Genomic DNA, 17,869 nt, shown 5'->3' with positions numbered 1-17,869 from the left:
TTTTATGGCTTAAATAAAAAAAAAATAAATTGAAGAGATTTTCAACAATATTTTAAGATATTTTGTTATAGAAATGAGGTGATTATTCTATTCGCAAATTATTTTGCTGTTCTTCCCTTGGGAGCCATTATAGCTATACTTGCATGATTCCTTTTCTAGTTCATTCTTACTGTAAGCTGATAGCTCTGTGAAAGTGGATATAATGGTCCAGAAACATTTTTATTATTTCAATTTCCTGCCCTGAAACCTGTAGTATCTACCTACTATATTTCATCATCATCTTTCAGGAAAACTGAACTCAGTCTTATTCTTAAACATTTACTTGACTCGGCCCGTTTACTATGAAGTGTTTCCTATTTCAAATACTGGACTTGCACAGGAATGAAGTCAGGAAAATATTTGAGGGCCTTTTGTGTACCAGGAGCCATAGTACTAGTTGCTTTTATATGTTACCGAATTTAATCCTCCCACCCCTGAGAAGGAAGTAAATAAATCAGTCCCACTATACCAAAGGTAAAACATTGATAAAATAACCTGCCTGTACAACCCAGATTATTAAGTTTATTGGGGTAACATTGGTTAATACAATTATATAATTTTCAGGTGTACATTATAATCTGACATCTATATATTCTATTATGTGATTACCACCCAGAAGGATATTTTTTAAAGTAACATACATTGTCTAAGTTATCTTTCTATGACCCACTTCCAGAATGGGTTCACTGCTCTTAAAAACGTGTTTTCATTGCATTGTGACAATATATTTTGAAGTAAACAGTAGGGAGAGTTACTTTTGGTAGATTCTGAGAGATGATTTAACAGGAGTCTTTGAAACCACTTTTATAGGTGATTAAACATTACAATATAACAAGAAGTCAGTGTCTAGATAGGGAAGCAACTTGCACATTGTAGCTGTATCTTAATTTATATCAGTGCCAGAAATGTTTCTAAAGAAGAAACAAAGTAGGAGGAACAAAGACAAGCGTAACTTTTTAGAGCTGTAAACCACCAATTTAAAGTAAAAGAAATAATAAGCATAATACTCCCATAGTCAATTCCTCTCTTTACCAGTGCCATCAATTCACCAATCACTAACGTACTCTAGTAATTTTGTATTTTGTATAATAAAGATAGCTTTCTGTCAAATTTGCTAGTCCTAGATCATTTGCTAGTCCTGGATTAGTTTGGATAGTTGATGAATTGAAAAACAAATCATTTAAAATGATTCTTATTCTCCCGTTAAATTACATTCCTTGAAAAAAATTTGTTCTACTAGAATGGCAGATTATCATTTTAGAAAATCCTTTTCTACTTAGAGACCAGTAAGATGGAATGAAAAGAGCACTGAGGCTAGAAGCTAAAGGACGTTTTGATCCTGGCTCTGCTACTTATTAGTAGTGTGACTGAAGACCAGTTACTCAATTTTCCTAAGCCTCAGTGTCCTCATTTGTTAAGGAAGGCTTGCTCTTAGAAGTGAATGAGAATTATTGTGCTAAATTTCCGTTCTTAAGTCTTGACTGTGTCCAATTTCTGCTGCTCACCATCCCAATACCAGATTCTTTTTATTGTGTGGTGTCACTGGCTCCTTGCAAGATCCACATCATCCTGAGAGCAGTTAACAGAAGTTAGCAACTTTTTCCTGTACAGTAAATCCCCCGGTTTCGCTGGGGAGGCAGCTCATGTATCTAATATGTGGAGAAGTGTCAGTCGGATGTTCCTTTGACCTTCAAAATTCACATAGAAGACTTTTATCCCCAACCCTGCCCCCAGTATCCAGGGAATCTATAAGAAGTTATTCCAGTCAATCATTGTTCCCATCTAAAAGGCCTGGGAATGTTAATTATACCTCAATAAAAAAATTAGAAAGAAAAGCCCTGGGAACTTCTCTCAACTACCATATTTTCCCTTTGTATTTGAGTGGGAGAGATGCAAAACAGTATGATCCTGGATTTTTGGTCTACTGGGTGTTGTTGCTGAGGAGATTTCTGTCTCCTTGTACTTATTACAAGGGTTGGAGGAGCGGGGGTGGTGATGTAGTGGTAGTGTAGAGTCTTTAAAAATCCAAAAACACCCCAAATTCTCTTACAACATAAGAGGAATTCTGATGTAGTAGAATGAGTACAAATTTTGCATCAAGTAGTTCTCAGTTTAAATTCCAGCAGAGCTACATACTAGTCAATGGCCCTTGGACATATCACTTAATCTTAATAAATTATAGGGTTTTTTTTTTTTAAGTAATTATTTTTTTCAACCTTTGAGAGACTTACAAAGTAATGTCACGTTTTTATTCTCCTTGTTGAACACTGGTCCTGGGGAGTTAAGATCTTTAGGTCTCCCCACAGTAGCTTTAGGTAGCATTTCGTGTTCTTATGGTTCCCCACAATAATTTGAAGATGTGACAGTAATATTGTTATTTATTATAAAGTCAGAACCCTGAATATTCAAGGCCAAGGTTTTATTTTCATAATATATTTCACAGGAGAATATAAAACTCTTTAAGTATTTCTATATTTCAGAGCCTCAGTTCACCTGTATTATGTAAAAAGTCAGTTTTCTAATTGCTCACTTCAGGATTTCTGCCCCTTTTTTGGTTCTATATACATTTTGCTAAATCATCCAATATGTATGGCTAAATTCTGCAGTGTAAAATAACAGGGACAAAAGCCAACAGGAGAGGTGGCTGTGTTTACACAGGAGAGACTGCTGTTAGACATGGGCCTTGGTCTAAGTAGTATAGCAGCTGCTTAGGTTTCATCAGTCTAAACTTTGACAAATTCATTGTTTCCCAGCCTTAGCTTTTTTAGAGTGAGATCATAGGCTTTATCTTGGTTATAAATCCAATCACCTTTTCTTGCCCCAAAATAATAGCAAAGAATAGTTTATTTACATGTATTGAAGGTGCTGTAGAATTTCATGCTTCTTATTTACTTGTAGTAAGTTCATTAGCTAGACTAGTCTTAGGAATGAGATAAACCAAATCTTTATTTTCTGTGTTATATATAACCATTCATATTTTAACTCTAAAAGTACTGCTAAACTCTAAAAAATGAGTTTTCTTTAATTTTATCTCCTTGATGTTTATATATTTTGATTCTGTTACTTACAATTTGACATTTCTAAGAATTGGTGAAGTTTGAGTGATAAAATTCTTTTCAACTCTTTTCCAGATTAACATTTATAAGAATTCTTAACCATCACATTCTTAAATAATGCACACTACTTTAATATTCATTCAATTCAGTGCATAGTTATTGAGTTCTGCTATGTAGCAGGCACTCTCCCACGTACACCTCCTTCATGAAGCTTGTATTCTAATGGTAGTAGAAATTGTGTTTTGTAATATTCTGATATCTTTTATTGAATGTCCAATCCCATGTTTTTTTATTATATCCCTTAGTATCTATGCGATATGTTATTCAATATATATTACAAAGAATTTACATCTTTTAGTAGCATCTTTTTCATATGTATGTCTCAGACAGAAATTCTTTTCAGAATTCTTGGGTACCAGAAAAAGTCCTGTTGTGTACTGGATGTGTATCCTTGTGCAGGTCCTTCAATTTTCTGTTTGCTTTAAGCGGGATGCTAATAATGCCAATCTCGTCAATCATCTTAATGTTATACCTCTTGATAAAGAGAGTAGAAGTTATCATACCCGTACCCACTCAACTTTCACCTGCCAGTGAAACTATTTGCTTATGCCCTATCTTTTCTCACTTTTTTTTTTTTACAGTAGAAGCAGTATCTACATTGTTTCTTCCTACCAGCTGATGGATGACTCTCTTCAGTGAACCCTTAGCATATCTTAAGCTACTCTGTTCTACTTACATTTAAAATATATCTCATCCTCTTGAAAAAACAAAAAACTAGTATATATACTGTTGCATTTTTGCTTTCCTCCCCTCTACATAATTAAATATGTTTGCTTCCTTACCTCCTCTTCACTATACCCTCATCATGTCACTGAACCCACTCTTGCCAGTGTCACCAATAATCTCCTTATTGATAATTCTGGTGGATCCATAATCCTCACTTGTAATTTCGTTTTTAGAAAAGGTGGGTGTTGATAAAGTCAGTAGGACTACAAGGACTTTGGGAGAAAGTTTGATGTTCTTAGGGGGGAAAACAAAGTATTTTTTAAATAATTGCAAATATTTGTCAATCACTCTTGTAATAGTTAAAAGTACAATAGTTAATAAAACTGATGGAAGTCCCTATATCTTTTGAGCTTATGTTAGTTGGAGGAAGCAGGCAAACAAAGTAAGTAAAATATATGTCAAATAATGATAAAGGATTATCAAGCAAAAATAAAGAAGAGGGAGTACAAGTTTAGATAGGGTGGATTTTAGATGACATGGCTAGGGAAGGCCCCAGTAAGAGTGTTACATTTGAGCAAAGACCGGAAAGGGGTGAAGGACAGTACCATTCATATATATCCGGCCTGGGAAACTGTTGATTTGGTCTTAGCAAAAATTTTTGTGGCGTGAAATGTTTTTATAAAAATTCTTGATCTTATGATAAATAAGGCTTGGTATTTCGGGGTGTACTGTTGCAAATAGACTTATTAAGCTAAAATAGTGTTTTTCATGACTTAATCTTAATATTAAGTGAATACAAAAATTCTAAAGTTTATCTTACACTTTCTTAGGCATCTAAATGGTTGCATGCTTTTGTAGTTGGACAGTTTAGATGACGGCATTTTTATTCTGTAAAGAGAAGTAGGTATTTTTAAGTAAGTGGAACATTAGCTGAGGTTACATAGTACAACTCCAAACTTACCGAGGTTCTACAGCATTTTCAAGAGGAGAGATTTTAGCATATGTACCTATGTCAGCAAAATCATTGATCTTATGAGAGCAGTAAAACTATACCTTCTCTGTATTATATTCAAAACCCTAATTTATGTAAAGAAGAAAGAAGCCTTAAGAACAGATTGAGGGATTGGCTCCAACATTTTAAGAAGTACTGGAGATGAGTAGTCAGTGGCATACAATTTCATTAAAATTTAAGAGCAACCAGTAATGAATCACTGGCCATTTCCTTTCCTGGTTTCTTAACATTATAACAAGCAGTGACAAATATTTGCCTAAATTTTGGTGGTCTTGTGAGTTTTAAACTTCTTTCCTTGAGTATGACTATATTAATTACCATATATGTATTGCTTGCTATCTATAAGCAGTAGAAGGAAGTACTTTATATGTAAAGGACATTTTACGGCATAATTTGTTCAGTGGCTCATTTGGAGGATTGGAAAAGAAGAGGTATAAGCTCTCACTGGGTTTGATAAGGACATCATCTTTTGGAATGAGGTGCCTATATATATGCAAGACTTGAACAAGGTTTTGTCTATATTGTCTAGACCTGAGCAAATGCTAGTGCTACTGCTAAAGAGCCTATATGACCAGTGGGGATAAAGGAATGCTGATTAGATAACATTTGAGAAATCATGTAATCCACTAAATAAACAAATATTTTCTCTTAACATTTACAGTTGGTCTGTAATAGCCTTGAATTGACAGGTACCATTATCATTCCTAAGTATACACATCTTCCATTTTGTTACCTCCCTGCTTTCATTCCTTTTCTGCTTGCCTAGGACCTGAAGGAATTCTTCTCCCATCTTCAGTAGAAAATATTTAAGGGCCATTCTAGCCAGAATCTATGATGCTTTTTTTTATTGTGTTATTGATGACATTCTTGAAGATTGCATTCTAGTTCCATGTCAGTAAAGGTGATGACAGGGTGTCATATCCTTACCTAACAATCTTTTTTTTTTTTTTTTAATAAGTTATGTCTGGCCATTCCCCGCTCCCCAATTTCAAAAATAATGAATCCATGGTCATTTAATAATGGAAAAACCTAGCAAATCAGAGTTCTGTAATTTTGTCATCTAGAAATAAACATATTTTGATATCTATTCCATATGTTTTTAGTATACACATATTTAAACAATACACTTCAAATGGTACATACTGTTTTACAACTGACTTTAAAAAACTGCATTATGAATATTTTCCATGTTATTAAATATTCTAATATTTTCAATAGCTGCATTGTAGTCCATCATATAAAACAATATTTACTTAACCCATCTCTATCATTAGATGTTAGCTGGCTTTCAGGCTTTTGCTTTTATAAATTATACAGAAGAGAAGCTTGTATAACACTTTGAGTACTTCTCTGACTATGTATATCTTTACAATAGTTTTTTTAGGTAGTTTCATGTGTATAATATAAGTTTTTGTTTCACTGAAACAAATTTGCTAGAAGGAAAAAACTAATATTTATTGAATGCTCATAGACCAAATACTGTGCTGGATACCTTGTAGTTTTATATTTCATAGACTCTAGCTGTCTTTATCCCAATTTTATAGATGAAAACTATATGCATGTCTTAAGATATTTCACAGTAGGTTAAAAGTATGTAGAATAGGTTTAAATGTTTTGTTTATCAAATAACAGACCTTAAACAGTTATATAAGTAATAAAAACTTATAGGTGACGTTTTTGATTGTATTTTGGCTTTGGCATTTGTAAGACCTAATATCTTTGTGTTTTACCTAAAGAGTTTTAGGTCTAAAAATTATGGTAATTGGCATTCTTATCTTAGGGGGAAAAAAGTAGGTGATTCTCTTGTGAATTTTCAGTTTTTAGTAATATGACCACTGTTATAGGCAAATTGATAAATCACATTTTTTCTTTAAATTAGAAGCAGATAATAATTGTCTGCTAGGTGATAATGGTTTCTCTTCACTTAAATTCCAGGCATAGCTTTTTTCAAATCTTGCACTTGTAAGATCTAAGAAATGAAAGTTGAGTGATATAAGGATGAAAAATGTTTGCAGAGGAAGTGTAGGAGCAATGGGACGTCATGACTGTATGCTTTTGCAAAGCTAGTTTCGACCCCTTTGCCTATTAGTCCATATCTACCCTATTTTGATAAGTGGGATTGTTGTATTTAGGACCTAGTATTATCTAATGCACTGGTTTGTTTTGTCTCAGTCACATCGATCAGACAACAACATGGCAGGACCCCAGGAAGGCCATGCTCTCCCAGATAAATGTTACAGCTCCCACCAGTCCACCAGTGCAGCAGAATATGATGAACTCAGCCTCAGGTGAGTGAAACACTATAATTAGACCATACCGATTAATGCTCGTTCATTGGTAAAACTTTCTTTGGAAAACGGTAGTTATTCTTTTAGGGAAACTGTAACATGGGTGATGGTTATTTTTTATTCAGTTTCATATGAGAGACTTTATTTCAAAATAACATGCTCTATGCCAAAGCATTGTTTAGTCATTAATACATAAAGGGGCTGGTGACTAAAAGCCAACAGTATTTAAAGTTTCAGTTCTGAAGTATCTCAAATTCCTAATTTCATTCATTTTGACATGCTTGTGATTTCTTCTGTTTTCTTGAGTCCGACGTCTTAGAATTGAAGGCTTCCCCCTTCCTTTTGTGTTTTGGATATTTGCTCTACTTCGAGATTAACTGGAAGATAGCAACATGTAAATCCAAGGCATCCTTCTTATGTCTTGTATGTTATTGAACAGATTTCTACCGTTTTCACAGAAGATACCTGAGTATAAGTTTTTTTCTGCCTCTTATTTAGCATTTTACTTAAATTGTCGTTTTTCTCATCTACATAATGACAAGTGGCAATGCCCCTTACTACAGAGAGAAAGATATTAAAGTAAATAATATGGTACATATAAAGCTTTTATTACAGTTCTAGTACATAGTAACTACTAAATAAAGGTTTAGTTTTAGTTCCTTCTTCCCTAGTTAAATACTGTCTGGCTTCTTTTTTCTTTTTTATATGGGCCCAAGTAAGGCCATGGCTACCCCATTATTCATCTTTGTGCAGATTAGGAAAATGTACCCATTCTTCTGGGAAGCTGCAACCCCATGCCTAGCATCAGGGACTGGGGCACTGGGGCTTGATTTCTGACCATTCCCCTGCCCTCCACATTTTACCCCTTTTGCTGAGTGCTCTGGTTCAGAGCATGGATAACAACAGTAATTTGCAGCCCTAGTGGCCTTGATGTCTTTCTCCTTCACAGCTCATACATTTTCCTGCTCAACAAACTGACACATGATATTGATAGCTGCACTATATATCAAATTCATTTAAGTGGGTTTTAGAATATTTGTGTATATTTTATTTAAGCTCTGTATTTTGTTTATAAAATACAAAAGATTTTTATACACTGCATATAAATTAATAGTCATGTTTAATTACAAGCTATATTTTTATATTTTCCAATTACAGTTGACATTCAATATTATGTTAATTTCAGGTGTACAGTATAGTGATTAGACATTTATATACCTTATGAAGTGATCCCCCCAATAAGTCTGGTACCTATCTAACACCATACATAGTTATTACGATATCGATTATATTCCCTGTGCTGTACTTTCTATGCCCATGATTAATTTTATGACTAGCAATTTATACTTCTCAATCTCTTTCACCTTTTTCACCCATTCCCTCTACTTCCCTCCCATCTAGAACAGCTGTATTTAGTAAAGAGTGGTGCAGGAACAATTTGAGTAGGTAGACTGGGAAGAAGCTTGATTATAGTGGGTGAGGAGTGGAAGTGGGACAAGTATGAAGAGAAGGTTGGAGACGGAGTTGAAGGGAGGACCTGAAATGGGAAAACCACCCCCCAAAAGATTTGAGCATGTTTAAATGGTAGTTGAAGGTATTAAATAAGAAGAAACCCTATTTATATACCAGCATTCTCTTAGGTCTCACTGTACTATCTCATTTAATTCTCATACTGGCCATTTAGGTTAGGTGCTGTTAATTAGTCTCACTTCACATATGAGAAAATTTGTTCATAAATACAAATGGGGCTAAACTGTCAAATCAGTTGAGGTTATTGATAACATCTATATAGTAAATGCCTCTTGTTTACTCTGAATTATGTGCACGAGATTGTCTTTCATTTCCATTTCAGTGGACATTTAAGAATAGAGGACTTCTACATGGTGTTGAAATGCTTTGGAATGAATGCCACAAGAACTGTAATCTTGATACACCTCATGTTCACATAAAATTATAGCCAAAATGTCATGTTAATAAGGTTTCAACCTAGGGGCCTCTCTCCATCTGGAAGGCACCCGCAGTACTTAGAGACTATGCATTCTCCCGTGAAGCATTGTTTTTCAGATGATCCCCCTCTGAGTCAAGAGTTCCTCCTTGAGAAAAGCAGCAAACTGCTGATTATCTGTGCTTGGAAAATAATCTTTTAAGGAGTTTTTAGAACCTAGAGACAGTGAGGAATGAGATTTGTGAGGGTACTTAAATGAATTTTTAGGGCATTTACTGTAACAAAGCATTACATGGTTTCCAGTTAAGCAGGGTATCTACAGACAGTTTTCACCCCGAAGGGAATGCCTTCTAAGTCTGCTAATCTGTAGCCTTCAGATAAAAGAAAGCTATACAGCTCTTTTTAAGCACTTTACTGGGTTAAACTAAATGCAACTCGATTTACATTTTTATCATTAGTTTAACTAGAACTTTCTACCTTTCCGCTTTTTAGAAAAGAATTCTCATTCAAGTATTTGAGTCCATTTTGTGTTCTGGCCTAATTATTTCTAGTCAGACCACTTTCCTTAAAATAGTGTACTTTTTCTCTAGACTCTCCAGACCTAACTTTTAATAGTGGGCTGGACTGAGTGATTTTTAAGATTCTCTCCAATTATAAGACTTTATGGAATCCTATTTCTTTTATTCAGTCTAATGCAGTTTTAACAAAAATGATGAGTTTATTTTTGTTTTTACAAGTCCTTTTTCAAAATGTGAGATTGCAATGATGGATTTCATTGCTTGACTAGAAACCTGTAGTTTGTAATTAGCCAAATTTCTAAGTATATATAATTGAGAAAGCACTTAAAGATGCACCTGGAAGGGGTTTTAGAGGCAAGGAGCTAGTCCATTTAATTGGCAAATAAATGACTGAACTTTGTGAAAGAATTTAAATTAAATTTAATTTAAAAATGAAAGAAAATTTCAGTAATTCAATAAGATAATGGTTCTGTTTTACTTTATGTCAAAATATGTAATATATATGCCCTATTCTGTTCAATTATTTGAGATGATTGCTCTTTAGAAGTTCTATTAAATGTATATGTTATAGCATATTAATTTAATAGCCTTTTGATGTATATTTAGGATCTATATAAAATAGTTTCTCTACATACTGAGAGTTAGGTAAACATTAGTGATTTTTATGCTAGATATTAGGAAATAAGGCCTTGAGGAGAGGAAAGTGAAAACTTCTTTAACTAGCTCTATTTCTATGAAGATACTACTTTTTTTGGTAGTACCTTGTTAGCAGTGACCACAAGATTGCTAAATTTTAAAGCAACAATAAAGTCAAGAAGTATACTCTGTTAATAATTTAAAAATAACTTGATGCCAAAGGGATGGTAACTGTTTAGGAATATTAAAAATCATAAGTTATGATTTAAATTAAACAAAATCAATTAACCTAATTATCATCTTTAAAAACATTCCTTTGATAACAATCTGAAGTCAAATTTCTTATTACCACTAGTTTTAATGGATTCATTATTTTTAAGTTTTAAAGTCAGACATTTATTTGACTAATGCCTAGATCTACCAATGCAGCACTTTCAGATTTCAGTATAAGCCTACATGGAATTCCTAGGAAATACCTCAAGATGGGTGGAGAAAGGTGATACATATTAGAGGAATGTGCTAACCATCTTCATTGCAGGGGGGGAAATGTTGAGAAGCAAGCATAGTAGAATAGAGCTGCCTTAATGTTTGCCTTCTTTATTATTCCTGCTCTGTCAGAGTGCAAAAGACCAAATGGAGAAGAAAAATTATTACCAAGAAAAGTGGCAGAGAGTAGAAGTGAAATATAAAAATGACAGGTAAAAGGTAGGTGTAAGATTTTTAACTTTAGAAAGCCCAGAAAAGGGAAAGGATATGTGAGAGTTGCAAAGTCGACAGTAGGTTTCAGGAGTTGGTAATTCCTATTTCGTGTATTGTAGTTCACAAACTTTAAAGTTCTACTTTCCACCATTGGAGTGAACTGAGAAGGAATTTAGAAGAGAAGGTTAAGATCGTGGTCTCTTGGAGTCTGCTGGACGTGGATTTGAATCGCAGCCCTGTCACTTACTGCTTATGAGGTCTTGGACAAGTTATTGCACCTACCTGTGCCTTGGTTTCTTCACTTGGAAAATGGGGCTAACAATATAACACTGAACTTTCAGGGCTGCTGTGAAGATTAAATAATAGAACCTATATAAGGTGATTGGCACATAGTTAGAAATTATTGGTAATAATGTATAGTGGTTGTTATTATATATTGCATATATAATAGATAATTAAATGTGGTCTGGTATTTTATAAGTTAATTTGTTTATATTAACTAGTTACCACTGTTTCTTCATTTAAAATAATTTTAAAAATCTGCTACCACATTGTCTTAGGGCTACATTTACATGAATTTACATGAGTCAACATGTTTATGGTTATTTCACAAGTTCTTGATTATTATGAAATGGAAATTATTTGTCAGTCTGAAGTCATAGTTTATGTAACAAGACTGTATTGAAGTATATCAACAATATTTACAGGAATAAAAGTGTAGCAAAGCCCAAAGTCAGAGCAATGAGTGAAATAAAAGACAGAGAGACAGTATATTTTATTAGTTACTCTCAAGCTCCTAACTTAAATGTCTTTTAAAACTGCTGGTTTCTATTTTCTCATCTGGAAATTTAGATAAATTAAGAAAAGATGGCCACAGGAAAGGGGAAGGTGGTAAAAAGCAAAACAATAATAATCTAGAATCAGTAACACTAATCCTTAAGAAACCTAGTTATTTTAAATAGTTTGTCTTGATTTATTTGATGATTAAGTTCCTGAAAAATGGTTAGTAATATGGAAAGAAGAACTGTTTTTCTTGTTTTAAAGTATGGGCCAGTACATTTCATTTTAATAAAAGAAATAAATAATAATTAAGATAAAAACATTTGTGTGATAGCAAAAGTAATTCAATGAGAATGTTCAATCAAGTTGCAAATGATGTGAGCTTGCAATTATCGTATCTTCTCTAGTACTGTAGTTCTTCCAAAGTCTTTCTTAAACCCTGTGATGCCTTACACATGGCACTTTTTAATCTTGATGGCTTCTTGACCTTGCTGCTTAATGAAGCATGCCACTTATGTCAGGGCAGCTAATGGCCTGTTTTACTCTGTGAGAATGTCTCACTCCCTTTCCACTGGGGATCACTTTTGATGTTAACAGATTCCAGTCGTGATTTTTAACAACAATATTTTCTAAATAATATTAAAACTCAGCAACATTTGGCAAATGGAACAATAGGTGTTGGCTGATAAATTGTCATTCTTTGTGCGGAGTCTACCCAGCTGGGCTTCTAAAATAAGTTCCCAGAGTAAGAACCATTCCTACCCCCCACCCACACACACACACACACACAAATACATCAGCCAAACTATTGGCATGTATAATCTATAACATATTTAAAGTATTCATTTCTTCATTTCTTTTTTGAAGAAACCCAAATGAATCATTTTGAAAGGTGGATGTATAGAGTTATTTCAGTTTTTAGTAGCTTCAGATCAGTATTTTTTATAATGCTCCATATTTTTTTAATTATTTTAATTTGAGAATCTTAATATCCAAAAGAATTATCTAAATATCAAATGTGTTAGGAAATATTGTGTTCTTATATTTAGTTATTTGCTTGATTATTTTAGATAAGGTAATTTTTTCCTGCCTTCTTGACTTATTTTAAAAGTTATCTTCTAAATCAAGGCGAGAGATGTAGAAACTTAAGACTTTTCAGTTTCCTTTACCTGACCTTAGAGCACAAATAAGTATATTTTTTAAATTTATTAGAACTCTACGAAGTAATTGAGAAAGGATAGTCCATTTGAATTCTGAAAGTTACTAAGATTTTAGTGTATAACTGAATTTAATGAAAAAGAAAAGTATAAGGTTATTTCTGTTACTTTAACCAACAAACTTAGAAAAGTAAAAAGATATTATAAAAGAGTATAAAGAAAAAAATTTGGATACATTATTATCATTGCCACCAGCCCTAGTAAAATAAATTATTAGATAGTGGTGCTTAAAAATGGAAGTGTTCCTGTTCAGCTTTTCCTCTGTGATTATTTGCAGTATTTTGGAAATTTCATTTAGCTTTGGAGTAGAGTGGATGAAAAAGAGACTATAAATTATTTACATGTAAGAACCAAATAAACGCCTATTTTATTTCCTTCTTGATAAGTGTTGGAATATTATTTTTGTCTTTCCCACTGATTTCTAAATCCTTCTGGTTACTCTATCACTACAATAACTTTATGACTCATAAGAGGAATATTTGTGTGAAAGATTAAGATGCTAATTCTTTAAAAATGATATCCATTGACTACCATATATAGGCAGCATCAGTGAAATGAAAAAATCCTGCAACAATAGACAGAATTTTCCAAAATAATATTTTATTTTAATGTCAATTAGGTAAGGAGGTAGAATAACTTACTTTAGGTTAAAATTTTAACAAAAGGTCATTGCTTTATTCGAACATTCTGAAGTCTAAATGACCTTATCAGAAAGTTAATCTTTTAAAAATGTACTTACTGAAACTCTAAGCTATGAAGTTAAAATCTAAAAGAATCAAGTTGCACTGAAGAAAGTCTGGAGAGCTGCATATTAGGAAGTACTCCGAGCTGATACTTGGTCTTTTTCTCTTGAAAGGTCATCCAGCTATAACAAATAGGAAAATGGTTTTTCAGAAAGTCTCATCATTTCACCGTGAGATAATTGAATTGTTCCCTTTCTAAGTCATTGATTTAGAAATGTCCTACTTTCGGCTACATACTGTAATGTCCACTGGGATTGCATATAGCTATAGCAATAAGTGTTGTGGCAGACATGCACTGAGCGCTGAGAAAGAGGAGGAATATGTGAATCAGTAGTCAGGAGAGTAAAGAAGACATCTTTAAAGAGGCAGAGGTTCATTCATTCTATCAACAAATAGTCAATATGTGCCAGTGTGCCAGGTCCTATTCTAAATCATGAGATTACAGAATATAAACAATATGCAGTGTGTCAGATAGTTAAAATAAAAAGAGAAAATTAACATGTTAAGTAAGGGTCAGAGAGTGATTGGCTGGAAGGGAGATGATTTTACATAGATTCTCCAGTGAAGCCCTCTATAATTGATGTCTTTTGAGCAGAGATCTGAATGAACTGAGAGGTATGCAGATAATCTGGGAAAAAGGGGAGGAATGTTCCATGCTTAACACAAGAGGCAGTTCAAAGGTACTGAGGCGTGTTTGGGGAACAGCAAGGAGGCCATTGCAACTATAACAGAGTCAGTGAAAGGTAGCATGGAAGCCATATTATATAGAGACTTACAGTTTTGAACAGAGCGATATAATCTAAATAATTTTTTTTTTTTTTAAGTAGAGAGATTAGCTAGGGGTGATTGCAATAACTTTGGGGAAAGGATGGACCATTTCGGTATAGGTGGAAATGTGAGAAATGGTAGGATTCAGGACCTGAATTTGAAGATGAGTGGAAATTAAGTTTGCTGAGGAAAGGTAAAAGTCAGTATGTGAGAAATTACTGAGGCCTGAGACTCCCGGCACCACCACGTCACTAGTGGTGGAATGGTGGAGAAATGAAACTAAAGACATTTGCAGATTTATGTGTGTAAGAAGTTTGAACTTTATCCTGTAAAATTTGGGAGACCATTACAAATATAACTCTTCCCTAGGATCCTTTCCCTATGGGAGGGAACCTTCTGTACAGGGTCCCTGTTTTTGTTAGATGATCGTTTCATGTTTGAGACCCAGGTTTATTTTCTCATATAAACCTGCCTCTTTATATTATACACAAATTTTGTAAGTTAAATACATTTTTGGAACTAAGTGACAGAATTATTTCGAGAAAGAATAAGGAACTGAATTTTTTTTTAGATACCACAAGCCCTGCCCTGTATCAAGCACTTTCTCCAGTCTCTCAACAATTAATTGAGAAGAATGTTTATCTTCATTTTCTAGATAAAGAAAGTGAGCATCAAGGAGATTTAGAAACTTGCCCCAAATTAGAAGGCTAATAAATCTTGGATCCAAGATTTGAACCCAGGTCTGTCTGACTCAGAACCTTTTACAGTTTTCTCTTAACTATGCTGTCTTTCTAGATTTTAACACTGAAATTATCTTTAATTTCATTTGTAATACATCAGTGGTAATTTTTTTAAACCGAGTTACCCACTTAATGGTACCTTTGCTCTATATTGGTAAGTTTGAGTTAATAACTTGTTCTATAAAAGAGTTTAATAAAACAAGTTAACCTTGTTGATTTTCTGTATTCCAGATCAGTGGTTCTCAATTTGCAATGTGTGGAAGAATTGCCTGGGTATTTGTTAAAATGCAGATTCTGATTAATTAGATCTGGAATGGGACCTGAGATTCTGCATTTCTAACAAGTGTCCAGGTGATAACAATACTGCTGGTTCTTGGACTACACAGATAGAAAACTCTAGAATGGTAAACTTAAAACCATAGAAACATTAATGATCTACTTTATTTCCTATTTTTATTTTATTTTTATTTTCAGTTGGAATAAAAACTTTACTAAGTGCCTAAAATATATGAATAACTCCATCATTTCGTATGAGACCTTATTTAATATAAAAATCCTGCAAAATGTTATCAACTTTTTTTTATTCTATGATTTATAAAACACGAACTGAGGATCTAAGGGATTGTGACTTGACCAAGATGAATCAGTCACTTTTGCCACAGATAAGTTCTTAATTATTTCAGCTCAACAAACTTTGGTTTTGTTTGGTGGCAGTGTTATCCCTGGGGATACAAAGATGAAAAATAAATAAATAAAGGTACTTACTTTAATCCTTAGAGCCTGATAGGGAGAGAGAGCAGTGTAGGCAAATTAGGGTATAGTGAGGCATCTGCCCCAAACGGGACATGCACACAGTGGTTGGGGGCACAGTATGCTAATGACTAGAATACAGGTAAGTAGCAGTGCCAGGATTCCAACCTAGGCCTTCAGATGCATGGGCCAGAGTTTCGTCTTAATCTGCTACACTGAACATTGTTATCTTCAGGGGAGTTGGGCACATCAGAATGTTCTAGTAGTTTGTCAGAAGAATCATCCAGCTACCTGTAAGACGTTGAATACCTGAACTCAAGGAGGGGAAAAGGAATAAGCTGGCCATCACTCTTGTATTTGTTTGCCTGAAGCAGATTTTCATTAGTATATTTATAATCTTTTTAGTTTCCAGTTTCTAGGCCAATATGTAAAAATGACACTGCCAAAGCTCATGACTTAGAGCTGCATGCTTTAAGTCAGTTTTCACCCTGAGAATAAAATGATCACTATGGAAACCAGAAAAGAAATCTTTTTTTTTTTTTTAAACAAGACTTGATTTTATAAACTGCTCTTTCTTCAGTAAATGTATTTATACACAGTTGTCCTATGTTTGGCTTACCGAAGCTACAAAAATGTTAATGACAATAATTATTATACATGATAACATTTTCCATTGTGTCTACCTAAAAATTTGGTAGTGTGGGTGGAAATTTATGAAGGATTATTTAGTTAGGGCTTAGGAGGTCACACATGTAAATTTCAGATGTTTATGGACGACTTCTTTGGAATCAAATCTGTAGAAGAGTCAGCCTTGAATATATTAAGGTCCTATATGTTTTGAAAACCACAAGTCTGCTTAAGTCTGCTAATCAAAATATAAACTAAGCTGGTAGTAGTTTTTAATAACTGTTGCCATCTTTGTCCTGATCAACCTTATAAAATTGAGCATACTTAGTCATGAAAAGAATTCTCTATATTTCCCCATTCTAATACCTGGTCTATAGTTAAACTCAGTGTAAAAGACGCAATCTGCAGTAAGCATACAAAGAATCAAAAGAAGTGCAATTTCAACCAATAGGTGGGGAAAATTCTCACTAGTGGCATGAAGTTGAGAAAAGTTTCTCAAAGACATGGCATGAGAATAGAGTAGAATTTCAGTAGGTAAAAACAGTAGAGGATAGGAGGAGACAATCTGGGGTACATTGAGGGGAGATGTATGTGGAGGTGAAAAGGCCATGACACTGCTAAGTGCAGGCAGACCTCAGAGATGCTATGCGGGTTTGGTTCCAGACCACCACAATAAAGTGAGTGTCTCAGTAAAGAAAGTCCTAATCTTTTTGCCAATGAGGGGTCTTACCTTCAATTTGTAAAAAGCACATCTGTGAAGCACAGTAAAATCAGGTATGCCTATACTGGAAAGACAGGAGTAAACAAGCCTTGCGGCTGGGAAGACTCACACAGAATGGATTGCTTTTGTTAATATGATGGAATCATCTTACCAAAGAGAAAGCACTTGCATAGGAGAGAATGTTATATGCAGGCGAAGCTCTCTTGAGGAAGTAGCATTCACATTGGGGAGGAATGAGTAGGAGTTAGCCAAGCAATAAGAGTGGGTAGTAGAGTTCCTGTAGGAAAGTCCTAGAGAGAGAATAGAAGTGCAAAGGACTAAAAGAAGACTGAAGGAGGAGTATAAATGATAGTGGTGAATGCCTTTAGGACCTATGCAGTAATGCCTGACCATAGAGGACCTTGAATAACCCAGTAAAGATTTGAGAATTTTTCTTGTGGACTTTGGGTCAGAGTGCTCCTTCCTCAGAGGAGGTGAGGCAAGATGATTTTGCAGCACACACAATGTTTCGGATGTTGCAGTTGATTAAGACCAATTTGGGCACCACTATTAAAATTTAGCCATGGAAATGCGAAAATCTGTATTAAAGTTTTATTTGAGGAAC

General features: G+C 34.1%; 1 protein-coding gene and 1 long non-coding RNA gene across 13 annotated transcripts in view; both read left to right on the top strand.

Moving 5' to 3' along the window:
- YAP1 (Yes1 associated transcriptional regulator) overlaps window positions 1-17,869 on the top strand; it is a 100,439-nt gene that overhangs the window by 40,756 nt on the left and 41,814 nt on the right. For all 12 annotated transcript variants that reach the window (XM_016133997.2, XM_036221928.1, XM_036221926.1 and 9 more), the window contains exon 3: window positions 7,006-7,121. In XM_016133997.2, coding sequence (XP_015989483.1) covers window positions 7,006-7,121 — 116 coding nt within the window. The remainder of the gene's footprint in view (window positions 1-7,005; window positions 7,122-17,869) is intronic.
- LOC118603024 lies at window positions 7,134-12,357 on the top strand. The gene is made up of 2 exons (XR_004951120.1): window positions 7,134-10,925; window positions 11,039-12,357. It is a non-coding gene; the product is annotated as an uncharacterized LOC118603024 (long non-coding RNA).

Source organism: Rousettus aegyptiacus, unplaced genomic scaffold (genome assembly GCF_014176215.1).
Source record: "Rousettus aegyptiacus isolate mRouAeg1 unplaced genomic scaffold, mRouAeg1.p scaffold_m13_p_5, whole genome shotgun sequence".
In the NCBI taxonomy this organism is placed as follows: Eukaryota; Metazoa; Chordata; class Mammalia; order Chiroptera; family Pteropodidae; genus Rousettus; species Rousettus aegyptiacus.
The sequence above is the reverse complement of the archived record's forward strand: the minus strand, read 5'-3'. Positions and strand labels throughout refer to the sequence as shown.